This window comes from Boleophthalmus pectinirostris, unplaced genomic scaffold, assembly GCF_026225935.1.
Source record: "Boleophthalmus pectinirostris isolate CB_2022bp ecotype Guang Dong unplaced genomic scaffold, ASM2622593v1 HiC_scaffold_22, whole genome shotgun sequence".
Taxonomy (NCBI): domain Eukaryota; kingdom Metazoa; phylum Chordata; class Actinopteri; order Gobiiformes; family Gobiidae; genus Boleophthalmus; species Boleophthalmus pectinirostris.
In genome coordinates, this window is record NW_026571190.1 from 22,091,768 (window position 1) to 22,105,095 (window position 13,328).

At 40.2% G+C, this 13,328-nt stretch overlaps 2 protein-coding genes across 2 annotated transcripts; both read right to left on the reverse strand.

Moving 5' to 3' along the window:
• Positions 1-210: 210 nt before the first annotated feature.
• atp5pd (ATP synthase peripheral stalk subunit d) lies at positions 211-2,543 on the reverse strand. Its single transcript, XM_020931465.2, has 6 exons — positions 2,458-2,543; positions 1,724-1,850; positions 1,153-1,249; positions 805-876; positions 628-690; positions 211-388 (listed from the first exon to the last, which is right to left on the reverse strand). Exons 2-6 carry the CDS (start codon positions 1,843-1,845, stop codon positions 257-259), a joined length of 486 nt encoding a protein of 161 aa, XP_020787124.1. The 5' UTR covers positions 1,846-1,850; positions 2,458-2,543; the 3' UTR covers positions 211-256.
• A 1,292-nt stretch (positions 2,544-3,835) lies between these two features.
• On the reverse strand, positions 3,836-5,830 carry LOC110166257 (homeobox protein MSX-2-like). Its single transcript, XM_020931484.2, has 2 exons — positions 5,193-5,830; positions 3,836-4,644 (listed from the first exon to the last, which is right to left on the reverse strand). The coding sequence occupies exons 1-2, from the start codon at positions 5,557-5,559 to the stop codon at positions 4,232-4,234; spliced, it is 780 nt and encodes a 259-aa protein (XP_020787143.1). The 5' UTR covers positions 5,560-5,830; the 3' UTR covers positions 3,836-4,231.
• Between the last annotated feature and the right edge of the window lie 7,498 nt (positions 5,831-13,328).

Consider the following 13,328-nt stretch of genomic DNA (forward strand, 5'->3'; position numbering starts at 1 on the left):
TAATCTATTTGGCCAATCTGGGCAATGAACATAATGTAAACCATCCAGACTTCTGCTGAATATGGATTAAAGACAATATGCTGAAATGACATCTCTCTTAAATCTAGAGACTTAAATAAAATCTTAAAAGTTAATTTTGAAGCAACACTGCCTCCCAGTGGAAGAAAGATTCAACTGAATACGTTGGCAGAGAGAACAAAATTCAGTCAGTTTCATTTTAAAATACATATTTTATTTTGAGAGACATAATACAGATTTACAGATCGTTAATTGGCTTATAAGGCCAGTATGGGTATTTGACCTTGTCCAGTTTGGTCTCGGGGAAGGCCTCATTAAGGTCTTCTATGGTCATCTGATCAAATGGGATCATGTTATTGAATTTTTCCAGCTATGAACGAAAAAAATTAAATTAAAATTAAAAACAGTATCACATTGAAATTCAAGACTACTAATAATGTCTAATCCCAGTCATCTGGGTAGGTTATGCCACAAAAGAAAATTGAATTCTGTCAACAGGATGAAAATTTTTTAGAGCGAATACTTGGAGTGGTGAATCTTATTCACTCTAAAAAGCTTTTGTCCAGTTGACACAATGTTATGTTGTGAAGACAGCCAATAGTGCCTCACCTCTTTCTCATATTTGGCAATGCGAGCCTTTGATTGTTCAATGTAGGCTAGAGCAGACACGTTCTGTAAAAATAAGCATTTTCAAGATCAAAAAATAAGAATGGGATTGTTGACAAGTTTGTACTAAACATTGTAGAATTAACATGGATAAGTAGTCAACTGTAAAAGTGCACTTACAGCTTCCTCCTCCTGGGCATTGATCGAGCTGGTCTGTGTGTCAACTGGTTGAGGAATACTCACAGCTGAAAACTGAAAGAGAATGCAACACAATGTTAAAAACTTGCTTCTGTGTGCATTGTGTAAGATTAATTTAAAGACATAATAAATTAAAAAATGTTTATTGGTAATGGAAATGATCACTATTGCTGTACAAGGCCACTGTAGAATAAAACAATGAGATCATTTACAGAAATTATATCTAGTCCATTCCACAGTGTACAAAGAGCATTTCCCAACAGACATTTGAGCCAACACACCAAACACACACCCTCTCAAACACATATATGTATATCTTAATTTACTTACTTTTTTCTCAAACTCATCAACCAGGCCAGGCATAGCTATTGCTTTCCTGTACATGTTCCAGTCAATGGCAGCAGGACTTTCCGGGAGAGAAGCTAGCCTGTGGGAGAGACAGAGAATATTGGCTTTGAAAAAGTTAACAATTACAACTACTACTGAATAGAGATTTTGCATTTATATTTATTCTATCCCAGTTTGTGAGGTGATTGTTCCTTGTTGTTGATTGTCTAAACATCTTGGCACTCAGTTGGCATATCATCATTGACCGATTAAAGTCATAATAATAATGAATAATTAATAATAATCACTTGTACTTGTAATGGTATTTAAAAGACTTGTTTGTCAAAGCCTCTTAAAGTGTCAAAAGTCATTCATTCACCCCATACTAGATGGTGAAACGCCTGCTGCCACAGTACGACTGACTTAAAAAAAAGGTCTCAAGTGTAAGACTTGGGGTTCAGTACTTGTGCTCACTACATGAGTGTTTTCTGACAGTTTTCTGAGAAGCGTTTGACATTACATCTGGTGCTGACCATAAAGGAAAAAAAAAAAGTTAAAATCAATTAATTCTTACTTTGCAGCGATGGCATCACTTCGGGTTTTCAGAGCATTAAACATGCTCTTCTGGTTTGGTGGCACCCGCTCAGCAAATGCCAACCAGTCAATCGCTTTGAGTGCCACCCTGCGACCTGCCATAATGACTGTAAAACATAAAAAGAAACATTGTTAGATCTTTGCCTGAAAACAATCTTAATCAATATGGAAGAACATAGTGTACAATTAGTCAGAAGAAGTGTACAGTAGGCTTATCAACTAGTCACAATAAGCTATTTTAACACAACTGTAGTTGTAAATGATGTAGACAAAAAAGAAGCTTGCTTTGGACAACTTAAGAGAAAAATGAAAAAAAAAAAAAAAAAAAGGAGGGCATTAAGGGTCTGAACAGAAACAACAAACCTACGAGCACGACCACCAAATACGCAATTTCGGCAAAATTGAATATTAAATATGCATAATTTAATACAAAACGTGAGGAGAAAGGATAAGCGTCCAGCTCGTGTAAAGAGTGGCATACTGACTGTTTACGCTGGGATATTTCAAAGGGATCTTTGGCTAAACGCGTTAGCTTGCTAGCCAAGGTCAGAGACGATTTCCATAAAGGTCGGATGTTTTCATAGTTAATCGAATATAGGTATTAAACTATCATATGTTTATGAGTCGAATAAATACACGGACCTAAAGGTGCGTGTCTTTTTTCACAATCTGTAGTTGCTTTCATTCACAAACCGCACAGATACTTGCACTCACCTCACTGCGCTGAGCTCGCGTCTGACAGCGGAGAGGACGGAAGTGCTTCTTCTTCTGTTGATCACGAATACAATTGGTACTTTTCCGCCCTCTGTGGGACACACGATGCATTTACGACATGCCCACGGAGATGAGTTTCTGCCTCTTCTCTATCTTAGCTTCCCACACTCTTGCTTAAATATAACCACAAAACCTGGAGTTTAAAAAAAACAAGTACATTTTGTCATTTAATATCATTTAATGCGTTTTGAGATTTAATGTAGTAATTGAATGTTGTTTAATGTAGTTTATTAAGAAGGGCAAAATATGTTGATGTGGGGCCAGATCTAGGCCATTATTGGATCTATCTATCTATATCTATATCTATATCTACATCTACATCTACATCTACATCTATACATCTATATCTATATCTATATCATCTATCCATATATTTTATATATATAGGATACGCTCAAAACGAGATGGTGAGACATCTCAAGGGGCTTATCCTCCAAACAAATAAATTCAAATATATAGGAGCCGGACTGAATTGCAGCAACCGATTGTTTTGCTTTATCATTTAGTCTATTTTAATATTTTTATTTTGCTTGCTACATCTTTGAGGTTTATTTATAAGTAATACAAATACGCCAGCAATGTCTTCAAACTGATAAGCAGACTTTGTAAAGAATTTGGAGTTTGGGAACACATGAGCATGGGCCTACTGCTCCTCCTTTTCTCAAAAAAATTTAAAATTGGAATCCAGAAGAGTGACAACCATTTTATGTCTCATAGCCGATTACTTAAAATATAACCTGAAAAAATTCAGATGACAGCCCCAAGAGCATAAAAATCATAGTTTTAAATATCTGACCTTCTATCCTTTAATGTTCCTTTAACACTCAAACTAACACAAAATATAACAGGCTGGCATTTGCTAGGTGGTTAATTAAAAAAACAAAACAACAACTATATATTATTATATTCTTTTCAAACATTTATGGAAAATATAACAACTGACATATACAGGTTAGAGACAGAACACTCTTCAGTTCCAATTATATATAATTTTAAATTATCAAAAATACTGGCTATTTACAAAGAGTGTATGTAAAAACGTATTTAATTGTGATTTATATATTTTAGTTGGCTAATATAATTTGCAGCTAAACTGGCCCACACACACATTCTGTTTCCATAAAACTCTGTTACTTATAAGCTTAGTTTATTAAAATGCATAAAAATGATGACGACTCCTGGGCATCTTGTATAATGTTTATTTACTAAAATTATTATTATTTTTTTTACAAATTACAAAGCTTTACATAGAGACGCAGGATGTACACAGTACAGATACAAACAGTTTCAATAAATACCACTGTGCACATCACAGAGGCACAGGCTTCATCCATAGTCCACATGTGGCCTATGTACATTTTCAGCATACAGTAAGGCACTCCATACAGAGTGTCTAATACACGTGTAAGAATATAATCCCCCATTTTAAACAGGCACCGAACAGTGACTGGGACACAGCAAAGGAGCTCAAGTGATACACTGGTCTTAAGGCACTCCACCTTTAAGTACTTTGTTGCTTAAAGCTTCCCTGTCCATTATTGCGCAGAGTTTAAACGTCCACAGTGAGACCTTTAAGGCGTGTGGCTTTAACCTGATTAAACATGGATCATCATTTATAAAGGAGTCACAGATGACTTCAAATTCTGAAGTTACAATTACAACAGTAACAAATGTATTGTCCTTAGTCTCTTCTTTCTCACATACAGAGGGAATACTAAGACAGGTAGTACATCCCATAGGCCACGGGCCCGCTGAACAGTCCTGGGACAGGCACGCTGGGCCGCGGGAAACCGCTGGAAGGGCTCCAGGCCGGGGAGCCCACGTGCGCTCCAATTGGAAAAGGCAAGGCAAAAGCAGGCAACACTGGTTTGGAGGCCAGCTTGAACTTCTCCAGCTCGGCCTCTTGCAGCCTCTTCGCCTTGGCCCTGCGGTTCTGAAACCAGATCTTGACTTGAGTCTCGGTCAGGTTCAGAGAGTTGGAAAACTCGGCCCGCTCTGCAATGGAAAGGTACTGCTTCTGGCGAAACTTGCGCTCCAGCGCGAGGAGCTGCGAGGTAGTAAAGGGCGTTCGAGGTTTGCGGTTGTTTTTGTGCTTGCGCAGAGTGCACTGCGTTGGGCTGGAGCTCCCTGCAAGAAAAAAAAACAAAATTATAAATGATAGCATTATTTGCGTGTATTGGTATTAGGGGTAATATTGTGGAATAGAATACAGCAAGACCTGCCAACAAAACAGAAATCTGGATTACTGTCATTCATCTGAGGCCTCAAAAACGGTTTAATATTTCTTAAATAGCAAATATATACATATGTATATATATATATATATATATATATATATATATATATATATATATATATATATATATATATATATATATATATATATATATATATATATATATATATATATTTTATATTTTTTTTAAAATGTAGGCCAATACAAAAAAAAAAACAAACAAAAAAAAAAAAACTTTAAATGTAGTTTGGTCGCTTCACAGTTCACACACACATTATAGCGGTTTTTAAAATCTTTTGCAGCAAATGTGCATGTGCTAAATAGTTTACCCATCGTCTTTTGATCACAAAAAACATTCTTATTATGCGTATTTTTCCAAATAATACCGTCAACAGTCTAACTATTGCATCTAGTCCAGTGTCATTTATAATGGACTTACTTGGTGGAGAGGAGAAGGAAGCGGTCTGGAACCAAGTGCTCTGGTCTTTGTCGCTCAGTTGCGCGCTGTCTTCGCTGGGGGAGTGTGAGGATGAACTGTGCCCGCTGTCTCCGGGAGTCCTTTCCGTGTAAAAAGTCCTTTGAGGGATCTGTGGCTGTTGTGTCCCGGTCTTATTGAGGGACAGCGCTAAGTCTGTGGAAGAGTACGAGCTTCTACAGGTGGTCTTCTTAGCGATGAGCGACTCCACGCTGAACGGAAGGCTGCTCCGGTGAGCCTTGTATCCTTTCTCCGCGCTCATGTCTTTGGGTTCCTCGTTGTCTATGTCCTCTTTTCCGTCGCGTGACGGTGAACTCTGTCCGTTATTCATGTTGAAGCGCCCGTACGTGCTGGTCCGTCCAGAGAAGTTAGTTTGAATCCGGAGTTCAACCTTGTCAGTCTTGTCAATAGTACTGACCGGACGGGGGTCGTCTATAAAAGGGCAGGGGCTGTTTTACTCCACCAAACCCTCCAATCAGCTGCACGGAGTGACATCATGACGTTGAAGAGCTGAACACTGATTGGCCCACTGCCTCGCAAAAGGAACATCAAGAGGACTTTGAAAGGAAGAAGAAGTTAATCATACAGACCCCATGCGGTGCGCGCCCATTGAAGGCCCTCACAAAAGTGGCTTAGACCAATTTTAGCGCAATTAAGCAGTGGGGAGGACTCCTGGCCATTTCCATCCATTAGGAGCAGCGTCCTCTCCTACTGTATGGGAACTAAAGAGCCCCACTGACATTATCAAAGCGAGACTACTTCTATCGCACTTCAGAAGAGCGCGCCCTTTAAAGACAACCACTCTTTAATATTTACAAACTTTGTTTAGAGGATGGCCCGCGGCATTAAACCAAATGTAAAAACTATTCTAAAACCAAACAAAAGCGACAGAAATTGATTAGGTCTGAACGTTGGTCACACAACATTACAGCAATTTAGGAGCTGTCATTCGCTCGTCTCCCGCACAATGGCCCCAGTTGAGAAGCAACAGGCGTTTCTCCTCTCTCCAGGTCAGAGCATTTAATAAGCCAGACGAGTTGTGTTGTGCGAGGCGCCAGACTCGGCGGGATCAAAAAGGAAGATATACCTCGCGGGGAGAGAGGGGAAAGAGAGGAGGGGAAATAAAAGAGGCGAACAGTTAACTCCACTTAACCAATTGTCCTGCAGATATTTCATAGTCCACTGCGTAGTGCAGGAAGCGGGGGCGCACCGAGGCTCCCAGTCAGTGTTTTTAATGTTTAAATGATGGACGTGGAACAAAAGAGTCATTCTACTTCAGTATTTACAACAATTTTGCTTTCTGGGATTCAGTGGTGCGCCATTATCAGATCAACATCAGATCAGCCCGTACTAATTGGTTAACACCGCACTTATCTGATCTATTATCTCTACTTTTACAATAACACCAATTAGTCTCAGTGACTGATTGATTGCATATGTAAACGAGTTAACACTTCAGAATCACACAATCAATCCAGTTCTTTACAGTCCACGCCACACCCACAGTCAAAATGTCACATTATTAAATTGAAAATCTAGCTGATTTGCCGGATTGTCTAAATAGTAGAAATATTCCTGTTGTAGCTGCATGTGTTCAAACAATAGTAGATACAATGTATTCAATTGTGATATGCCTTGAGAGAGACATTTAATCATGCCAGTTTATTTGTACAGTAATCACAGATAACAATAACAATTTGGTGACCCTTATTTACAGGTTACTTTATGAGTGCCTGTCAAATGAACTTACACATAGGACAAACACCAGATATAGTTCAATAGGACTCTAGACACTAGTGAACAGCTGAAAAGAACTGTTTGGATTCAGGTCAATGAGTCAACTTGAGTCAATCCTGATGTTTTACTCACTGCTTCATTTCCTTTGTGACGCACGGGTCTCTCTGCCTTTAAAAAGTCTGCCCATACAGTGCTATATGTACAGACACTATAGGTCCATGGGTTACCTGGTGTCCCTGGCCTCCTGTCCTCCGTTTCGCCCCTATCCTTTGGGCCAAAAGACATTTCTGTAACAGCGTGCAGGCGGGTGAGCAGTGTCAAAAGGTGTTAGGGAGTTTGAAAGCAGATATGAGCGCCAAGGTTAGAGAAACTCCACGGGAAGAACTCTCCTCTCAGCTGGCACCACAGAGCTAAAGATTTTCACATGTTCAAGTGGACTCATGTTTCAACTGGACCACTTAGACACTTCACGATGTGTAAAGGGTCATGGCTACATATAAAACAAACCAGGGCCCTAACTGTAGATTTAGTGTAGACACAAACAGTCTTGTCACTCAATGCAGATACTTTGGGTTAGATTGTGGTAGGATTTTTTGGCGCATGCATTTCTACAACAGAGTGGAGACAAAATGAACTCTTTTCTAACTTTTGAAACAACCAAAGGAAAAAATATATTATTTTTGTCTAAGAAAATAAAATTTATGTCCAATGCTGCGCATGACATTTTTACCAGAACTGCGAGAACTGTGAGTTGTGTGACTCCATGCATGACTGAAAAAAAAAACAACAATAAAATCTTTCAAGGTCCTATATTATACATAATTGAGTCTTGCATCCTTTTGGCCTTGTTATAATGCTATAATGTCATCAAAAACATACCTGGAGTTTTGTTTTGTTGCTTTGAGACATGTTTGAGTAATCCTGCATTACTAGTCTGTCTATATCGCAAAAGCTCAAAATGCTCTGTTCCACCTTGTGATGTCATGTAGTGGTAGTTTTGTAGTTAACAGCTACCTTTTTCCTTTAGTTCAGTAGAAATAGGCAATTCCAGGGCTAAAATAATTCAAATAATTCAAGTGAAGGTGTATAGAGTTTAAAAACACAGTGGAGCATCTCCTGTTTTACAGCATGACATAGCAAGGAGTGTTTTCTGTTTTGAGGGAAGAACTCAGCCTAAATATGCAGGATTTGTGTGTTAAATGTGTGAATGAAACAAAACACAATTCCTGATTTGTTTTTGATGAGGAAACAACATTATAACGTAAATCTGAATATCATAATATGGGACCTTTAATATCCCTTTTAACAAAGAATATACAGTATGTTACATTTAGTGATCAATACATGGTGTTGTCATTTTAGAAACCAATACCAAATAGTGCAGAGTAATACAAAATAGTGCTTATGTTCAAAAAGGTTATTCCAACTCCTATTACAAATGCTTCAATTATATATTGTAGTGCTTTCCAAAAATACTTTTAAAACTATTTCTCTTGAATGTTGTTTTTCTTCCCCAAGTTCCCATAAATGTAACAATACACTATTTCACTTTTTTGCCTCATCACGGCTCTTATGTGAATGTGAGGTACAGGCTTGCAGCAAGGCACTTTAGCTATTTGGACAGCATTTATGGAGTTTGCGCAACGCTGTGGAAAATATTTTGACCTTTCATTTGACTTAACAAGTTGATCCCGTCCACATCAGACCCGCTTGAATCCTGCACTTAAATGCCAGTTTGACGTGGCCTGCCAAAGCCACTTCCTCTTGCGGCATCAGCGTGCCCTATGTTCCACTGTAATGAGCAAAATATTCTCCAACTGAACCAAGCAAATTGCCTCCATCATGGCTTCTTTTTTGGGGGTTGTAAAAAAGCAATTAGGCAATAAAGAGTCCAGTGGAGCTTTTAGTTACAACAGGAGTGAAAGACTTATTCTACAGAGACATATTACATTGAAAAGTAAAACAAACACAAAAGGTGACAATGCGATTGGCAATTAGGTTTGGCTTGCCGAAGACCATAGAAATCCACATTCTTGAGGAAAGTGTGTAGACAATACGAGTGGGCGAAATCGGTGGAGCGCTGTGGACTGGGAGCTCAGTGTGGCTGCTCCGTGGTCACATTCACCAAACCAAGAATGTAGCCACAATCACACACACTGCTCACAGCCAGGGCCCTGCTAGAGCACAGCAAGAGAAGGGCTCTGTCATACTGCTGGCTTTAGTCCATACCGAGCCAAAGCAAAGAAATCACAGCTATTTGCTCAGTAATATTTAATATACTCACACTATAAAACATTATGAACTGAGGGGCGAGTTATATGAGTGCTACTAGGCACTGGCGTTATTGGGGGATGCTTATTGTTATCTGGTCCATAACTATCTTTTGATTATTGTTGTTTCTGTTTTTTTCTATTTGTGAAAATTTTTGTTATATCTGAGAAAATGTATTTTGTTTCAGTTTTAACGTAAGAGATAAGTCACTTCAGGAACTTAATGACAACTTGGGGCTTGGTTTTGAAATATATCATTATTGGTAAATATTGGTCGCATCAGTAAGACAAATATTATCTGAAAAAAGAATCAAACCCCAAAGTACAGCTATGTGTCATTTTGAAAATGGTTTATAGTTATGGTAGTGTAACTTACTGCATAAAAATAAAATGAATAATCTTGTTTGATTAGAGAAGTTTATTGACCTCTTGACTTGTTGCTTTACATTGCTGATAGAAACAAATAGCCTACAGCATATATAAAATACTTGAAAATAATGATTTACTCCCCTAAACCACAAACACATTAATTGATCTTATTAACTGCTTTCTGCAAGGCCAGAGCATAATAACATTAATGTCAACAACATTTCCACACTTCTTTAAATCTTAAATGTTCTTTGTAGATGTTATTGTTTCCATATTTCATTTGTAAAACGTGGGCTATTGCCTTGTTAAACGATAACTATGGACAAAACAGCCCAGATCCAAAGTGACAGAGCTTGTCTGATAGTAATAATGTTATTGCAGGCACCAGAGGTCACAACAAATGTGTGTGTTTGAATATCCTGAGATTACAATTTCAAAGTCCTCCCCATGAAAAGTGGAACAATGGCACCGGGTGGGAAGTTAAGAAAGCGGGGGTCTCTTTCAAATAAACACGCATGGCCTGCTCCTGAATAGGGCTTTTCCACAGAGCAGCCGGATTGGTTCTCAGAAGAGTCCCACAATGACGACCTGGCTCCAACATGGAATCAAAACTCAAATATATTTAAAGTGCATTTTATCATCCAACTATTTATATCCTCATTCTTCCTACCGGGAGAGGACGGGAAAGTAGATGGGGGGTCAGAGCTGCCCCCGTTCGTGTGCTATTGCTTAATGAGCCTGAAAATACAATTGCGGTGTTCTGACTGTGAAGGAAGCCTGCAGGCTAGTGTAAATTAGCAGCGCGAGGAGGAAGCCCAGAGGCCGGGTCTTGCTGAGCGCTGAGAATAGAGAAATAGGAAAATCCTGTTAGCTCAAAGCCATTGAAGGCATCACGGTGCGTTTGTGGATGGAGAAATGAAGCTGAGGGACACTTGTTGCACACTGCAGCATATGGGACATTACTGAGGTTTTTGGCTCATCTCAAAGCCATAATTCCAGTTTTCTTCTCACAAAAGCCCTTTTCAGCCACTGCTACAATCATCATTCAACTTAATTTTCCATTCTTCTGTAGATTCCGAGGCAGCGTCCCACACTGCACATGTTCTGCTCTTTTGACCGCTTCGCTCGGCATCTGTTGCCCAATGTCTGCCCATATCTGCATTCTAATGCTCATATCCTGCTGGGATGTTAACTTAAGGCCCACAGTAATTGATGGCTTCCACACTTCAGCATAGTCCCCCCTTCTTCCTTCTACCCTGCCGATTGTTGATATATCTGAGTGGTTTGGGGGTCTTTCACTCACCCATTGTTCTTTTATGGAGGAATTATAATAGACTAAAGGATGGAGAGAAAGGGCAGAGGCAGGGGGGACAGAGGAGGGCTGAAAAAGAGAGTGCTGCTGATATTTAGTGAACTCCAAGCGGGACTATTCTTTCTCTTTCTGCAAGTTTGGCACATGCCTTCTGTTACTAAGTGGCAGTGCTTTGAAAGAGGTCCATGCCGTGGCTCCAGTAGGTGCCTGGACTTACAACCCTGGCAGCTGTTGTGCTGTCTCTGTGGCTATAGAGCGCTCTCCACAGGTGAGCTCCACTGTGCAGCTCCCAGTCTCCACTCTGGTCAATGGGCCTTTCTCAGGCTTTCAGCAGTAGCACAGCCACGCACTCAAAACACTGCAATTATCTTTAGCCACGGTGCTGCCCAGATTCAGGAGCACTGATTTATATTGGAGTTTGATACTCTGCTCCTCCCCTGCTTATGTTTTCTTTGCTGCATGTACAGTGGACAAGAATAAATAATGATTTGCCAGTTTATTTAAACTAATTGAAAGCTGATCTCTTTACTAAATGGTTGCTTAGACTGTGTTTCTTGCCTGCCATCACATAAACTGTGTGTGAAATGCAGCACACTGCAGTGGTTGGCTCTTTATTTGTTTAATGGCACAAGTGGAGTCTAAAAGCTCTCATCTGGTCTGGTAAACCGCTCTAAACAATGTTGTTGTTTTGGTTTGGACACGTTTCACTAGCTCCTCCTTTTCGCTTTCTTCAGTGAGGAAATATTTTGCTGTTTACTTTGGTCCTCTTTTCAGCATTGCGAGCCGTTACATATTACTCCAAAGGTGTGGTGCCTCTTCACTCAAAGGCCTCCACTGTTTCCCCCAAACTGCTGCCAAGCTGGGCTATCTATTCATTTGGTTACTTAAGTGTAATTGCTCCCCTTTGAAGCCTCAGAGAGGCAAATGATTTGCTTTGGCCCCGGGGCAGTAATGGTCACCGAGCCAGCGACCCCCTCCTGGTCTGAGAGCGTCGGAGAGACCGCGAGAGGCCAGCTCCCATACGGAGAAGAAATAATACAGCCAGGGCCGCTCAATTTCACCTCCTTTTCATCCCATTCTTTGAAAACTTTTTATTAACAACAGCTTTCTCTCTCATAGCGGGCGCCAGAGAGGGAGGGGCGGTGGTGAGGGAGGGGGCAGAGGATATCAGCACGCTGTCCCCTTCACACACATCATCAATAGTGACAGGTCAAGGAGGCAGTGAGAAAACACTCTGCTCCAGTGCTCTAAACAGCACTCATGTTTCATCTGCACAGCCCAGGGCCTGTCAGCTCGCCCACTGTCCTCATAAGTATACCTATACTCTTTATTGTGCACATAAAAGTGCATGTGATTCACAGGGCTTCACCCGGTGACAGTCTGTGGAGCTGCGCTGCACAAAGAGCCCATTTAATGCTGAAAATTACTGCACCACTTACTGTAATTGTCACAATTGTGAGCGCATTGACATTGTAATCTCATAATAAGATAATGGGGTCGAAACTGTGTACAGGAGTGTGATTAGAGGGGTGTAGCTCCCAAAAAGGGGTTAAAATGTCAAGGGAGCGCATTCTCCTGTCCAGACAGAGACAAGCATATTGTGCATTTTGTTGGTGAAGGATGTGACTCAAACTTCAGGATCTCAGTTTTGTTGTCTGATCTTTGGTCCTATGAAAAAGATTACCTCCTAATGACCTGAAATATGAAGTTGTATCCACAGTGCCCTGCCAGAATGTAACAGCAAACCCCCTTTTAAGAGAAAAGAGCTTTCAAAATTGTCCGAGTTATCTCCAAGACTGAGTGGAGCCGAATCGAAGTGGACAGGCATCCATAAAAGCCAACCTGGTTATGAATGCTGCGTTTGACTTATATCATTTTGACTTTGAGGTTTTTAAGAGAGAAGTATTCCCTGCCGTGGAGCCAGATGGTAACAATTCTTGGACATATTACGAGCCGCTCTCTGCCAAACAGCATACCTTCAGGCTGTGTTTTCAGTGGGCTATAAAAGCCAATAATGTAATTTTGATCTATTTTATCAGATATCACCCAGCCCCCGCTACGTTTATATAAGACACTGTTTAAAATAGGACAAGAAGTCTCTCTGTTTTGCTTTTCACTCTGTAAGTGCATGAGTTTTAATATATGACCCGCTGGGTTGCAGTGCTTGTTTGACTTAAAGGCTGAAAAGTGCGTCAGAGCCAAAATGGTGAGATTCTGTGTCTATAGTCTGGCATATGGGAATAAGGACATGTATAAATACAGTTGTAAAACCACTTCCACAGGTTTTACTTCAGCCCAATGAAGGTACACAGTAGCAAAGTTTTAGGATTGGCCCACTGTGGCTCTGGTCCATTTAAGGACCCCTGATGTGTTGAATGACCATAACCAATGTAAAGTTGTGTGATGGGTGAT